Here is a 16,386-nt window from a genome sequence, read left to right as displayed (position 1 = left end):
AGGTGGGAAATTGAAATGTTAATGCAGTGTTGAAATGTCTGTCTTCTGTTTATCTTATCCCGAGAAGGGGTGGGAAGAGGCAGTGTTGCTCAAAGCTAACTCAATGAGATGTGGTGGTGACACTGACAGCAGCTCTCCTGGGGAAGGATACTTGGGGAAGTCCAAATGCTGTTTAAATTGTTGCACTGTAACCACTTGCACCATACCTAGATGGATTGGACAGTATATGTTTTAGCAATTACTCATTTTAAATAGAAAATTCTGAGTGTGTGTGTGGTCACTCATGTTGGATGATAGAAAACAAAATCACCTGAGTGTTTGCCAATAAGTGAAGTAGTACTCTTACTGAAGCTGCTGTATATTAAAGACAGTAATGTACTGTAAACAGGCTGTTCTGTAAACTCAACAACCAGATCTTAGATTTTACTAGAACTTAAATTACAAGTGTATATTAAGTATTACAAATCCTAATTAGGGGGGATATATTTAAATCTATTTTTAAATGCAACATACAACTTGCATCTGCTAGGTTTTAGAGGTTCATTTGTCCATCATTCTGTTTTAATCACTTTTAATATTTTTCTTGCATAGGTATCTTTGTCAGCTGACTTACTGAAGAAGTTTGTGTTTGAGGTTTGTACTTGTTAGATAAAGATCATTTGAGCTGATGGTGCCAGCCAGTGGCTGCCTGTCAGAAGCCAAGTATTCTGCTAGTGAGTTTGGCCAAGTGGCTTTTGAGTTTCATGAAGTGACCTGTATTGCAAAGGAAGAGAGTTGTACCTCCATTGCCTTGCTTCTTGGGAGACAATGGAATTGTCAATGGAATTCTGAGCAAGCAGTGTCTGCTAGGTTCCTACTGCTGCTCAGAGAGCTGCAAAGTAATAGGGATGGGAGCAAACAAGATGTTTCCTACAAGGGCCAGAAAAGCTAATTCTTAACAGCTCAGAATGACAAATCCCACTCTAGATGTGATAATGTCAACATAGTGAAGCAGAATCTTGGCAAGTTCCAAAACACACAGTGACTCTTTCCCTTTGCTAAGGACTTCAATAGCAACAACTTAGCTTTCTGAAATCCGTGTTACATGAAGAAGGTGCAAACAATCAAATGTGATGCACTACTGTAGCAGTGGCCATAAGCAACATTCTCTGAACATGGGGAGAAGTTCTTCACCATTTTTCCTGTGTATAGTCAGAATACATAAACTTAGGGAACACCTGAAGTAATCACTGGTATTTTACATAATTTATTCTTCCATTTCTAGTAATCTGGTTTAAGAAAACTTAGTCTTACAAAGATGTACCTGTTTCATGCTGAGGAAAATACTCCAAAAATGTGTAAGGATATAATGGAAACAACACCACAGCAGCTCTGGGTCTTCAGTACTTTACTAAATGCTTGCAGCCTGTTCCCATTTTGTGTATCATACATTCCTCTCACAGCACAAAACACTCGTTGCAGGGGTATGACACGTTAAAGATAACCCCTTGAAATAATTCTCAATCAGCTGCAAGGGTCAAAGCAAGCTTCTATCAAAAGTTTTTCTTTACCAATCACAGTGAGCTACAGAACTGATTAAAGTCTTTTAGATAATCTAGTGTTAGTGCACACAGCCAGAGCTGGTGCTCCACCAAAACACTGGGCATAAAAAAAATCTTGTTAACTTTTTGTTTTATGAAAACCTCAAGTCTCTGTATAAAAACCTTTATTTTAAAAGAAAATTATGGTTGTTCTACCCTAGTTGTATAATACAAACCCATGAGTTCTGTACAACAATAAACAGGCTGCCTGACAAACCAGAATGTTTAATATGACCAGTTACCACCACACTGCTGCTATTACACCAGTTACCACCACAGGAGCTGTTAAATTCTGCACAAGCAGCACTTAAGACTTGCAGTACCCTGTTGTCCTTGATGTCTTCCATTTATCCTTATCATAGCAAATGTGGAATTGAATTTCACATGTTCATTGTTGGGGATTGTGGTGTGAGTTTGTCTGTTGGGGTGTTTCTGTGGGGGTTTTTTGTGTTACATTTTTGTTAAAAAGGTGAATCCTAACCTTATTCTTCAACATGTTAACTTTCAATCGTGCTGGTTTTGCCCCACTTATTGACTTAAAATGTCAATTGACTGACTTCCAGGCAAAAGTACAAGCTGTAATATAGCTGAAAGATGTAAAGTTTCTTCTCATTAGTAATTAACTACAGCTATTTGTGTAAGCTTGGTGGAAGCTTGACACTTTGAAGCTATGGATACCACCCTGGCATGTATTCTAGCTGTTGCATTGCATTTCTTGAAGGCCTGAACTTCATGTGCATAATCTACACCTCAACTCTGTGGTTTCCAGGTTATGTTGGGGTACAGTTTACTAGCTGTTAGTTGGACAGAAGTGTGTGAACAACTGTAGAGATCAGTTACAGTCACACTTTCTTACCTGGAGATAGCAGTCTTGGACAGCTGCAACCACCAGTAACTTGCTGTTACACACAGCACAGTGGCTGGAGGCTGAGATATGGAAATGCTGTTGTGTCTTCTTGAGGTAGTAGATTCCAGGTTCAGCATGATCAGGTTTATCTATGGTTACTCTTACAGTAAAATGCATTCTTTTCCTCTCTACTCAAAATCTTTCCTCTTTTCTTCTACTACCTAGTCTCAAAAAAACCCTTACTTTGCACAGTTGTATAAATATATAAAATAAAACACTGCAGCCCTGCTTTGCTGGCTTCTGCATTATTTTTTTTTTTTCTTCCTTTAAACTGATACTTTTGACCCTGCTGGCCTTTTACACAATGCAGCCCTGCCTGCTTTCCCCCACCCCAGCAAAGATGGGGATTTGAAGTATAGAAATAGCTGACAGGCAGTGCCTCCATCAGCATTTGCTGTGGCGCTGCAGAACCAGAGCAGGAGACAGAACTGCCCCTCCACATGTTGCTCCTCAGCTCTGCTCAGGTTCCCTCACCTGAACACCTGTTTGTAGGTGGAATGTCTTCATCCGTGTTCATCCAGAGGAAGCCTATGATGCTTAGATGAAGTTTGAGTTGCTGCAGTTAACTGGAGCCAGCTCAAACCTGCACTTCTGAAACTGTGGTGCTGCTGTGCAGAGCTTTTCTGACTGCCAACCCTCCTAAGGAGAGCCCCACCTCAAACAACATGTCCCAATTTTGAGTGCTGATGACCTGATTATGCCACTTTCTCTAAGTTAAAGCTGTGTCTTTGTAAAAAATACATCACTTTTCCTTACCTTTAAGATTAAATACCAGTGAAGTAGAATCTGTTGAAGTTACAGTGCACTATAGGTATCCCTAGCACCTGAGGCCCAGTTACGACTTACAAGTAAATGATTATCACACTGCTGTTGGTTTGCATTACAACTTTAAGAGTGAGATCACTTCTTTATAACATGGATACCAGGCTCTTCTGTACAGCCAAAGCATCCACTGTCCAGCATGCACTGAGCATTAAGAAAGTTCCAGATAAAATACAAAATATAAAGTGATTGATTTATTGAGCCGGTAAATAACAAGGATGGCACATGCCTACATTTCAGGGGGAAGTTAACAGTTCGGCACCTTTGAGATCCTCTGTACCATCTCTAAAAGCTGGACACCTACATGTAACCTTGTGAGTGAGGTGCGTCAGGAAAGTGTTTTCTTAAAGTGACCTTCAACCTAGAGCACCCTTCCTGTGTAATCATATCTATCACTTTATGATAAGAAACCATCCACTCTCAGAACTTCATGCTACAGACACAATGGCTTCAGGTCCCAGCAGAACTTCCCTCCCAGCACAAGCTTTGTTCAAACCTGAGTTTTTGGTACAGCTCATGCCACAACCCATGTCTGGCCCACAAAACCATTGGATTGGTATACAGCAGCCTTCAGAGAGGTTCTGACCATTTTATTCTTTAATTAATTTAGCTTTACAGTAAGAAAATCAGACAAGGGAAAAAGTAACTAAAAAAGAAAACTGCACTTAACTAAGAACAAGATTAAAATTGTTCTGGTAAAACAAACAGTAAATTCTATGATGACATTTTTATACAGCGTAGTTTGTATGAAAAATGCTTTCCAAACTAGAAAAGATTTTCAGGAAGGACAAAGAATAATTTTCCTCAAAAATTATTTGTAATATCTAGTCCAGGTGGAGAATTAAAGCATATCAGTAATATGAAGACATTTCTGAAGACTCAGATCTTAAACACGGCTTATGTTATGATGTAATTCTTCACAGCAAATCAATGTCTTTGTTTTCTGTCAAATCTAATTTTAGTGCATTTCCCTTCTCCGGAGATTTAGACAACTTGCTTATATATTAATTTATTTTAAAATTAAGTGTAAAGCATGCTTTGATCAAGTAAACTTCACAAGGTTGTAACTCAGTATATTGGGTAATAAATACTCCGTGGGGAAAAAAATCAGCACCAAAATGAGCTGAAAAGTTTTGTTTTGAAAGAAAGTAGAAGGATAAAAAAGAAGGAAATACCAGAACTGATATTTTTCATAACGTGGCTTGGGAAAAGTCCACAATAGATTTGGGCAATTAATTAATAGATTCATTAATCTATTAAATCTTGCTTTAGTTTGACATAAACTAAGAGAAATCTTAGAGTGCACTGAGCTTTTTAAAACCTTAGAGCTATACTTACAGCATTAGCTTTCATCTCATTTTAAAGCACCTTGTGCCTAAACTATATTTCAGTTAAAACAAGCTGTCGTCAACAAGAACACAATTCTCAAAGTTACAAACGTAAGGCGCAGCCTGTTTACATGAGTCCCTTTACATGTGGTACCACACTTGGTTTCCAAACTTGTATTTGACAATCCCTCTCTATTAATGGCTCTAACTTGTGAGACACGTACCAATTCCCAAATCTCCTTTGCAATCTTTAAGGAGAAACAAAGGATCCAACTTCAGTTCTGACCACTTTGCATGGAGGTTTGCCCCACGCTGGTTTAGCAGCAAAAATAACCAGTTGAATTCCTCAGAGCTATGTTGTATTTTCCCAACAGCTTACAATGTATTGAATTCATACTTTGTTAGTGCTTTCATCTGGTAGAAGGTAACCCGGTGGAAAAACAGCTAGGGATGTTGTTGCTGTAAAATTATTTCTATATTAAAGTGACAGTGTACATATGTTTACTTACTCTTTTACAAAGATGATGTTCTCTTCATCATCTGACATCAGCAAGACCAGTAGTTTCTGAAGGCCCATCCACAAGCATATTCCAAAATAATTAATGTTCGTATGGTTTTGAGGATGAAATTATTATTAAATTTATTTGTAACCTAGGAGCTGTGAATCATTCAAGTTTGAATAATGTTAGTCCTTAAATGTTTAGCTCAAAGGCAGTAAAAAATATTACTGTAACAGAAGGAACTTCATCCCAGATTCCGAGATTCTATGAGAATTCAGAATTCCTGCACTTTCCAGGGCCGTCTTCTAAAAGTCTTTAAGCAAAGTCATGAGTTCTCAGTTCAGTTTTCTAGAAGAGGAATCAAATACACTAGTTTAATGTACCTTCACAAAGAAGATGATTTTTCATTCATGTAAAAAACCTGAACCTATTATGGCCACATGTGAATGACTTCCCATCTATTAAAATACAACTTAAAAACACTGCTTAAAGATACCTGAAAATCTGCCCTCTGAGGTTACAGAACTATCTGCCAGGTTACCGAGCTGGCACAGCTTACACCGAGGAGCACAAAGTATCACTAGGAATTCTGAACTGCAGATGAAATTCCTCAGGTCAGTCCCTGACCACACCAGTCAGTGGTTTGGCTCACAGCAGAGCAATGCTTATGAGTTTCCAGTGACTCCAGGCAACGTGCAATCAGAATGTTCTAAAACTGTGAGCCAAATCTAAACAACTCTCTATTATTATTAAGAATACATTTCTATCTGTGGTCAGGTTTAGAGCCCTTAGGTTTTCAAGCTTTTCTCAGTGAAGGCTCCAATACGAGTGCCCAGATTTTCAGCATTAAGTTCCCTGTACAGGAATAAGACGGGTTAAGAGCCTCAGAAGACCTAAACTGGGCAGAAGGGTGCTAAGAGTGAGCTGAGCTGGCCATTGCCAGGGACATGAGCTAAACACAAAGCTGCTGGCTAAAGAACGTTTCCCTCCACCAGTTCCATGGAATTTGCTCCGTTATGCAGGAAAGTTCAGGAGTCATGGCTCCACAGCTTCACGATGAGAAAACCTCACCTGGTAGCAGAGACTAACCGAGGACAGTTCACGTATTTTAAAACCAAAAGTACATGGATGTGCTGAACATACGTACTGTGTAAATGTGTTGCCTAAAAGCTGACACACCTCAACAGAGCATAAGCTGAAACTGGCATTGGGACAACACAGAAGGGCTCTTGTTTTGCAATTCCATTTTCTCTCTAAGTGTACTTGAGCAACTTCCTACCCGCTGCTAAGAGATGGGAAGGTGGTGCAGGAGCAGATGGTAGTCCCTAAATTCTGGCTATGGGTAGATTTATTCAGAAACCAAGAGGAAAGCTGAAGAACACAGAAACTTCCTTAGTTGCTTCTGTTCCTGAAGCTCATGTTAATACAATCCATGAATGAGTAAACAAAACAAGGACTGACTGGGGCTACACCATCTCGGTGTCTCATGGAGACACTGGTATTATTGTTAGTGGACTGTGGTACAAATCCTGTTGTCCAGAACTCACAAAGAATGTCGATAAACTGTGGAGCATTCAGGAGAGAGCCACCAGAATCATCCCAAGACTGGAAAACAGCTTTAAAATGAGATTCCAGTTGTTCCAACTGTTTTGTTCGAGCAAGAGATTGAGATGACCTGGCGATAGCAATAAAGTACCCACAGAAAACACATCATGGGCTCTTTGGCAAGTAGATAAAGTTCTAGGAAAACCCAGTGGATGAGAGGTGAAGACAGAGAAAGCCAAATAAAAAGAATGTACCATTTGTTCAGTCATTTATGCTCTGAGCCATTAGAACAATATATTAGAAAAATTGCTGGAAAATGTGCTTTTCCAAAAACTGATTTCTGACTGAATCTGTGAAATGATTGCGAGAGCTACAGAGGTCAGAATGGATGATCAAAAAAGTTGTACAAGAACAGCATACTACTGAGAGAGATTGAACATGGCCATTTGAAAGCTATTAGCTAAACAACACGAAAGTTCATAGGAGCTTCATGTAAGATACTAAAACCAAAACTGTATTGATTCTGAAAACCTTTGTCCTTGCTGATTAAATTGAAACCTTCACTTACCGGTGCAGAAAATAAGGAAGATGTGTGTAAGTGCCTGAAAGCCCAAGTGAAATCTCTGGTTTCATCAGACAGTGCAAGTTACACCAATGCTGCTGATGACAGCTCTGAGACAGGGTAACTCCCCAGGAGCCCTTGTGGACATTGTTTGTTTACAACACCATGGGCTGGGCCCAGGGGGTGGTGACTGGTGAGTGACAAAAGTCTAGTTGGAGGCCAGTAATTAGTGGTGTGTGCCAGGGGCTGGTACTGGGTCCAGTCCTGTTTAACGTCTTTGTTTATAGTCTGGATGGTGGAGCAAAGTGCACCCTCAGCAAGTTTGCTGATGACACAAAACTGGGAGGAGTGGCTGATATGCCAGGGGGCTGTGCTGCCATCCAGAGGGACTGCAATAGGATGGAGAAACATGCTGACAGGAACCTCATGAAGTGCAAGGGGAAGTGCCAAGTCCAGCACCGGGGAGCAGCTTGGCAGAAAAGGACCTGGTGGTTCTGGTGAACATGAAACTGAACATGAGCCAACAACATGCCCTTGTGGCAAAGCAGGTCAATGGTGCTAGTAAATGTTAAATAAGAAGAAGGTGACAGATGTGACTCTGCAAAGGATTTGAGAGGAATATATTTTCTAATGGCATAAGGGGACTATGGAGTCTAGGAGCAGTGAAAATGGCTCAAGAGGATATTGGGAGTGACAGGGTCAAAGAATGTCATGGAGACACTTGAAGCTATCAAGCCTCACCCACTTGTGTGTGCTCCTGCATCATGTTTCATGGATTTAACCTAAATTGCCACATATACAGTATATCACATATAAAGACCAATTAACCAGTACTTTCTTAAGCTGAGAAATTTTCAAGGCAAAGAAAATGACATGTCTCTTCCTAGAATTCCCAGCTAGTGGAAGGTACTCCTACTAGCTTCCAAAATTTCTTTTTGCACATTTGGCTTGAGTTCCTGTGACTGAAACACACACCTTCCTATCATAACCATACCAAGGACTCTACAATCTGCTTTAGCCTGGTATCTTCAGATGAGTCCCTGATACATACAATAGAACATTATGCGAGGTGTGTCCTGAAACTCAAGGAAATAGGATTTATCAAAGCAATTATTATCAAGCTCCTCATTTCAAAACCGACCTGATGTTTCAGATACACTGTCAAAGCCTTACTGAAAGCATTCCCTTGCATTTTTCTTCCCATTAAGGCAGTATTTTATATCCTGTCTCAATAACACAATATACTACATATTGGTTTCAACAGCTGAAATACAGTATATATGTCCTACTGAATGTGCATCTTTACCTTCGCTTTCTTTGAAGATACACGTGTACCAACCACTGGGCAATAAACGGCCATACAATAGCAAAAGCTAAAACACCAGGGGAGATTTCAAAGGGCCACCATGATGGTTTCTGAGGGAAACAGAAAAAATTCCAGTCAGCAGTCTGTGTGCACATATCCAATACACATATGTACTTCTCAGTCACTGCAAATGCTGCAGGATCAAAGTAGAAAATACTAGTAAGACCAGAAAAGAAAGATTAATCTATCGAATACCTTCTTCAGACACACATTATTATCTCATAGTCAAAGTACAAAAAGCACGTATCAAGAGCTAGATATAAAATATTAATCTCATCTTTTTCACCATTCACACTTCTTTTTACAAACAGAAAAAGCAGTATTTTATTACCTTGACAGAGGAGGCAGGCTCACAATTTGACTGTAGTGTTGCAGATTTTGCCTTTAAATACAAACAAAGGCTGGTAAGTATGAAAAAAGAAACTGCAACCAAATTTTTTCTGCTTCAGAAAAAAAATGGGAATATGAAGTTTTTCATCTCATGAAGGCTTTGCAATCTGTATATATCATAGAACCACCCCCATACAACCCCCCTTTCACCATTTAAGTTTCCATTACTCTTTCTAGCATTTTTATCACATCTCTCTGTGTTAAAAAAATGCGTAAGTGTCACTCACTGGGCCTCTATACAGTTTTTCAAGGCCTCCCTGCCCAACTTGTCATTGCAACTTTCTCAACTTCTGTCCAGTCCGAGCAGTTGCAACCCAGAGTAGAAATCCCAGCAGCTTAATTTGCACAATTACATGTTTCAACACTGGTCTGTACAAAGGCAAAAGCACTGGTTTAGTCTTCCCTGAGCTATAGCTACAGGCATGCCTAAGAGGATAAAGGAAAGAGAATCTTCTAGGCAATCAAGGAAGTGAGAAGTGCCAGAAACTTTTCAAGACTATTCCCATACACTCTTGTGCTGTTTCCACAAAAACAAAGCAGTCAGTTTTCTAGGTCTTTCTTAATTTATGTAAGTGTGAAGCAGAAGCTTCTGTTTCTCTTTAGGTAAGAGTAGCAAGCACAGCATGAACTGCTGATGAAGGGTCTTTTACTATTTCATCATATATGGCTTAGGCAGAAAAATAAAACCAGTCTATTCTTCCCCAAAAGGGTAGTCAGGCATTGCAACAGGCTGCCCAAACCCACGCAGATGAGGCCCTTCGTGCCATGGTTTAGTGTTGGACTTTGCAGTCCTGGGAAAATGGTCAGACTTGATGATCTTAAAGGTCTTTTCCAATCTAGTTGATTGTATGATTCTATATCCGAACATCAGATGCTTGAATAGTTTCTGACAGAGCAAAACCATGGTTTTACTAAATCCTTTTCCCTAGTGGCCTGAGATTTGGAGTATGTGCATCGCATAGGATACTTATTCTCAGGTAGATCCAAATATCAGGAAGTCAAACAAAACCAAACATTTTTATGTTCCTGATTCAACCATATTCACAGCATATTCTGTTCTTCTGAATATACAGTGCTTCTATTGAAAAAGAAGGAAAAAGAAACACTACATCAATAAATATCTACACTTGCTTAAGACTTCTTTTGCCTATTTTGTATACCTGATGTGAAATTCCAAGAAAACTGGATTACTTCACGGGGAAAGAATGCTATGATGAATCAGCCTTTTGCTAACTGGAAATGGAATCAGAAGTTCTACCTGCAAACATTTACCAGTCTGGAAGATGAATGTAATTTCTCACTTCCTTTGAAAATGCTTTGAGATCTACTGATGAAGAAATTACCATGTATTACATTAACTATGGAATCTCTATATAGTGACCGTGTAATGTGTATAAATAACTATGGCTAAGATTACGCTGATCAGAAAACAGTAAAATAATGTGTGGTTAATTTCTATCTCAAAATGCATGGGTTTGCTCACATGTATGAGAGTCCTGAATTGCGTTCCTGAGAATAGATACCAATAAGGAATTTTAAGTTGGAATCAACTACAGAATACGACTGAAATGTCTTCACAGTTTATGAAAATATTGTTTGAAAATTTAATCTGAAAAAGCATAAAATTATCAAAGGAAATTTAATAGAAAGTAATCAAGTAACTTCAATGAATAATACCTGTGATGCTGTAACTGCCTCCAACATATGCAACCTCTGGAGGACATTCTGCATGTCTTCTTGCAACCGCATCAGCACTACCGCAATCTGTTCATTGAGGCTTCCCCTGGGTCCCCTCTCCGATCCCCAGCGCTCTCCATCCCCTCCACTACCCATCTGTCCACCTTGCAAGCCATCTCCTAGAGGCTGAAGTCTATGCCCTGTTTTGAGGGATAAAAAACCAGATACATAAACTACAGAATGGGCTACCAATTCCACTGAAAATCTTTGATGCTAACAGTTCAGTTTTCTCCCTCCCGAGCTGCGTGTAGTGCTCTTAATTATAGGCTGTGTTCAGACAGTTCAAAAACACTGGGAGGTCACTGCACCATCATCTGAGATGTTTCCCTACAGCCTCAGTGTGACAGTATAATTCTGGTCCTGGAACTGCATAAACGTTTAGCAAAAAATTACTAATTCACATCCAGTCAAGTTCAGCAATAAATTCTGTCCTAGTGAAAACGAAGTAAGATCTGTCTCATTATCAAGGGGAAGTGTGTTTTAAGCTTGGCACAATCTCCAGCTGCAAAACAAGGAACACCAGAATAGAGTGATGAGACAAGACAATTGTTTAAATCCTACAATACTCCTTTAAACTACATAGGTCTAGTATGCACACATCAAACGTAAGTAAAACAATAAAAAAAGAGAAGGGGAGATGGCTAAACTATAATATGTTTTTCATAGTTTTCAACATAAATGTTATATTTGGATTTTCTTTTTCATTTTTTGCATTTGATTACACATAGGTGCCATACAAAAAGGCATGCTATATATAATAAAATACTTTCTGGCCTTTTTTTTTAGTACAACTTTATCTTTGGCTTTACAGATCATACTACTGGAATATGGTGCTGCTCCTAGGTAACAGTATTAGAAGTATTATGGCATTAAAAAGAGCAGAGGTCCAAAATAAACTGAACATCGGGACTATTATGTCACTAAGAATCATTAAGTTTTAAATATCATAATAGATGGTATCAGAATCACTCAAAGGTGTGGCTAACACCCCAATTATATAGAAAACAATGTGTCACTGATACCTATCCAAGATGTTCCATGGTTTCAAATAAGAAAAAAATACCTGTCTATATTTTCAAATCAAGAGGTATAAATGCACATGCATTTAAAAATAAATATGCAACTTATAAAGAAACTCTTCTCATGCACAGACAGGTTTTGAAGATTATGTTTCTACAAAGACAGGTGCCATAAACAGCAGCTGGAATTTAAGGGAAGCCAAAACAGAAGAGCCCAATATGTTTATACACAAGATCTCCATGGCACAAGAAAATCCTTTTGTAATACTAACTGTGAATGAAATAAATACTCTGAAGATAAAACTGATTGCTACCCATTGTAATTAGGATTTTGTTATCTATTTTTACTGTGAAGGACAGAAGCACTACATAGCAATGGACAGTGTTGACAAGTGCTTCTCAGACACCAGTAACTTACGACAGTCAGGAGAGTGGGGAACACAAAAGCAGTGCACAGTACCTCTCCCTCTTCTGACACTGTAGACATCTGCTTTATCTCCACCCTTCTTCTCCTTGTGAGGGCCCCCATTACTGGCTTTGCCATCTTCTCCTCCACACTTGACTTCACCTTGCTCTTGAGCTGCTCCCTCTACAGTATTTCCAGGCTGATGATTCTCATAAGTCATGCAAGTGCGCTTTGGAAAATCCGTATTTTCTAACAGAAGACTGTGATCTACATCCAAGAAATGGGATGAATGCTTTAAAGATCCTTTAGCTGATGTGATGATCTCCAAGGGCTACAAATTAACATTAACAAGTCATTAAATTCTGTAAGAAGCATCGTCTCTACTTTAACTTTTAAGAAAACAGTCCGCCCAAAATTCATACTTTTTTTTTTTTAACAGAGCAGTAGAATGTGCTTACGATTGTCTAAATGTCCTCTTCAGATTGAAAAGGTATTTGAGGCAAGTATGCTCAAAACATTGATACCACTTGGAATTAGTTCAGACATTTCCAACATACAGTAATACTCATTAATCAGTGAAATTGAATATTAAGATCTAAAAATGCTCAGTTTCCCCTTTTAAAATTGGCTTTGCTTCCTAGACAGGGAAGTGGCATCCCAGCTTGGATTCCTGAGCCACACGGTCAAATGTCACGTGCTATTAAGAGCCCTGAGTAGGAGTGTTTACACTCACGGCAGAGAGATCACGTTGCTTATCATCAACATGTTCAAAACAGCTTGGCTGCACCCTGTGCTTCTCACCAAACAAAGGGAAGGCACAGAATTCATCAACGTCTCTCTTAAAATCAGTGCTACTGTAGGAAGATATTAAAAATGGACAAAATATGCATTGATCAGGTCACGATTACATGTTCTGCAACAGGACTGCCTTAAGGTGGCTCAAGCAACCCTTTGTTCAGCACAAGCACAAGCACTTGCAGAAGTATATGCTTAAGCAGAATGGTATCCTCAGATAGCTGAAGAATAACTCCATGAAAAAGCCAGAATAACCGAAAGAACGGGCAAATAAATGGAAACTACTGCCAAAGTCCTGTTTCACAGAATCACAGAACATTAGGAATTGGAAGGGACCTCAAAAGATCATCTAGTCCAATCCCCCTGCCAGAGCAGGAACACCTAGATGAGGTTACACAGGAATGTGTCCAGGTGGGTTTTGAATGTCTCCAGAGAAGGAGACTCCACAACCCCCCTGGGCAGCCTGTTCCAGTGTTCCGTCACCCTCACTGAGAAGAAGTTTCTTCTCAAGTTTAAGTGGAACCTCTTGTGTTCCAGTTTGTACCCATTACCCCTTGTCCTATCATTGTTTGCCACTGAGAAGAGCCTGGCTCCATCCTCGTGACACTCCCCCTTTATATATTTATATACACTAATAAGGTCACCCCGCAGTCTCCTCTTCTCCAAACTATAGAGACCCAGCTCCCTCAGCCTTTCCTCATAAGGGAGATGCTCCACTCCCTTAATCATCTTTGTCGCCCTGCGCTGGACTCTCTCCAGCAGGTCCCTGCCCTTCTTGAACTGAGGGGCCCAGAACTGGACACAATATTCCAGATGCGGTCTCACCAGGGCAGAGTAGAGAGGAAGGAGGACCTCTCTTGACCTACTGACCACCCCCCTTCTAATACACCCCAGGATGCCATTGGCCTTCCTGGCCACAAGGGCACATTGCTGGCTCATGGTCATCCTCCTGTCAACCAGGACCCCCAGGTCCCTTTCCCCTTCACTGCTCTCCAATAGGTTATTCCCCAACCTGTACTGGAATCTGGGGTTGTTCCTACCCAGATGTAACACTACACTTCCCCTTATTATATTTCATTCCATTTTTCACAGCCCAAATCTCCAGCCAGTCCGGGTTTGTTTGTCAGACAGCAGTTCATAAAAACTGGATCATCAGAACTGAAGGTCAGAGTGCTTACTACAGCTTTTCCAGTAAAAAGCTCTAGTTAATTCTTTAAATGAACCTCTTCTAGTTTGAATTAATCCATCTGTATTCCACTTGTATATTTATTTACATATACCTGAACATTTGTTATTTTGTTCAAAACAAGAACTTTTCTCTTGCAGGTTGGGAAATTCTGACAGATTATCCACCCACTTCAATTAAAGAATCTCAAGCAAGCTTGAACAATACATAGGATGACTGGGAAATCACCCAGATCAGAGAGCTTGCAGAACTTCTACCAAATCAGCTTTCCCAACATGCTTCACTACTGGGTAAAATTTTGATCTGCTGAAAGGAATTCTCTAGATCCTCAGGGAACAGCCGGACAACAGAATGATGCAGTATCAGTGTGCTTACTGGTCTTTCCAAACCCATGCATCACTCATATATTCATTCCCAGAATCAGGAAACTAGCAGTTTGACTACAAAGTCCATGCTTAAACTGGACCTGTGAAGAAGGTCCAAGCTAGTAAAGTCAACTAAGACTGCAGTTAATACAATGAGCAGGAGCACAAATTCAGTCAAAAGTAAGCCAGCACAGTTGGTACCCACCTCTCATATGAAAGTTGGAGATGTACATTATGGCTGAAGAGAGCACAAGAGAACCCAGAAATCGTTGTCATCTCCCACTTCTCTAGACCTAGGCCACTTTCAGGCACTGGCCTACAGGCCACCTGCTAAGTCTTACTCTTTATTTATCCTTAGAAACAAATACAGGATTCATCAGGCCAGAAAAAGAGCACGTAAAAAGCTCATTGTTACAAAGACACTGCTTCTCAGAGATAGCTGAGTTCTGGTCCCTGCATATATTATGAGACCCTAAATTCATTTGTGCACACAGCCTTTAGTTTCTTTGTACTGTTGGTTTGTTGTATTTTCTCCTCACATAAATTCTCTGAGGAAAAAATAGCACGGCTTTTAGATCAGTAGTAACCAACTTCTAAAAGGCTGATGACAAAAGGAGCAAAAAACAATAGTCCAAACAGGAGAAAGGTATGTATGAGTTACTTCATTCACCTCTGCATGTCCAGGTTCACCTGATAGATAGGAACCTATTTAAACATTATCACACCACTCTCAAAACTACACCTAGGAATACTAAGCCCCTACCTCTTCTAGTGCAAGTTGCTCCATAGAGTCACAATAAACTTCACTGTCTGAATCACTGGTTAAGTGCTGAGTTGCTGAGATCTCTTCATTACTTTCTTCACTTGCACCTGTACAGAAAGGACATACTAACACATGCTTTGTAAATGTGAGCTGAGCCTGGCAAAGAGGAACGCAGTAAGTTAAAATGTCTAAGTGAGCTTCAACTCATGCCCCGTTTATCTACAACTGTCATGTTAAAGTTAGATTCTGAATAAAGTGGTTATATTAACATAGGAATTATGTAAAAGTTTTACTAATTGGAAAACTACACCTCACACTGGCACTTCTGCCTTAGAGGCTCATAATTTTAATTTTACCTTGCCGATTTACTCTCCTTCCTAAGGTCAGTATAAAGCACTTTCGTCTGAAATTATCAGTTAGCTTTAAAATGTTCTATTTAAGACATCAGTTTCAACAGACAGACATGTATAATATGTTCAGCCTTTGAGAATGACAAGTAAGGTATTAGTGCTTCTCATTTTACTACAGATTAGCTTTCAAAGGCAGGTACTTGCATTGATAATACAATGATTTCAAAAGAAAGCAATTGTATTTCTGTGGGTCTGAGCCCCTGACTCTGAATTCATCTCTCTTTCTGCAGGAGATCCTAAAAGAAAGCCTTACGGTCTTGGTTTCTTTTTCTCAAGTATTCTTTCTTCATGTTTCTACAACTGAAAGGCACCACTGCTGGTCTCTGAATCCCAGGATTAAGCTTTCAAGAAAAGAATTCTTTTCCATGAAAAATTTGTGCAAATGAAAACACGGTCTTCCAGGGACAATACCTTGGTGGGTGCTGTTTACTATTTCTAGGCTTGCCTCAGTTTTCTTTATTTCTTCTTCTGGATTCAAGCCATTCAGGGCAGATTTGGTTTGGATGTCATTCTGCATATCTGCGATAAGGCTGTCCTTGTAACTGCCATTAGTAACAACACCTTCGAAATCCTTAGCATCTGCCGATTCTGGTTTCACATTCTTATAGTCTGTAAAAGAACAAGGAAACCTTGCAAATAGAACGCTATGCCCGCAATACTCAAAATATTTCTTCAAGTAGCTAACTCTAATGGACTAAGTACAAC

General features: G+C 39.7%; 1 protein-coding gene across 5 annotated transcripts in view; it reads right to left on the bottom strand.

Moving 5' to 3' along the window:
- Nucleotides 1–3,580: 3,580 nt before the first annotated feature.
- Nucleotides 3,581–16,386, bottom strand: part of ACBD5 (acyl-CoA binding domain containing 5) — a 32,053-nt gene continuing 19,247 nt past the window's right edge. Inside the window, exons 7-13 of one of the 5 annotated variants that reach the window (XM_080611604.1) lie at nt 16,093–16,290; nt 15,272–15,396; nt 12,217–12,493; nt 10,678–10,877; nt 8,942–8,992; nt 8,551–8,660; nt 3,581–5,485 (exon numbers count right to left, since the gene is read on the bottom strand). In XM_080611604.1, coding sequence (XP_080467730.1) covers nt 5,473–5,485; nt 8,551–8,660; nt 8,942–8,992; nt 10,678–10,877; nt 12,217–12,493; nt 15,272–15,396; nt 16,093–16,290 — 974 coding nt within the window. In that variant the 3' untranslated portion in view covers nt 3,581–5,472. Of the gene's footprint in view, nt 8,661–8,941; nt 8,993–9,243; nt 9,370–10,677; nt 10,878–12,216; nt 12,494–15,271; nt 15,397–16,092; nt 16,291–16,386 lie in introns of those variants that run through there. The other 4 variants (XM_080611606.1, XM_080611605.1, XM_080611607.1 and 1 more) reach the window with 4 other exon arrangements.

This window comes from Psittacula echo (assembly GCF_963264785.1).
Source record: "Psittacula echo genome assembly, chromosome: 2".
NCBI classification, from domain to species: Eukaryota; Metazoa; Chordata; class Aves; order Psittaciformes; family Psittacidae; genus Psittacula; species Psittacula echo.
This window is presented reverse-complemented; position numbering and strand designations above follow the sequence as displayed.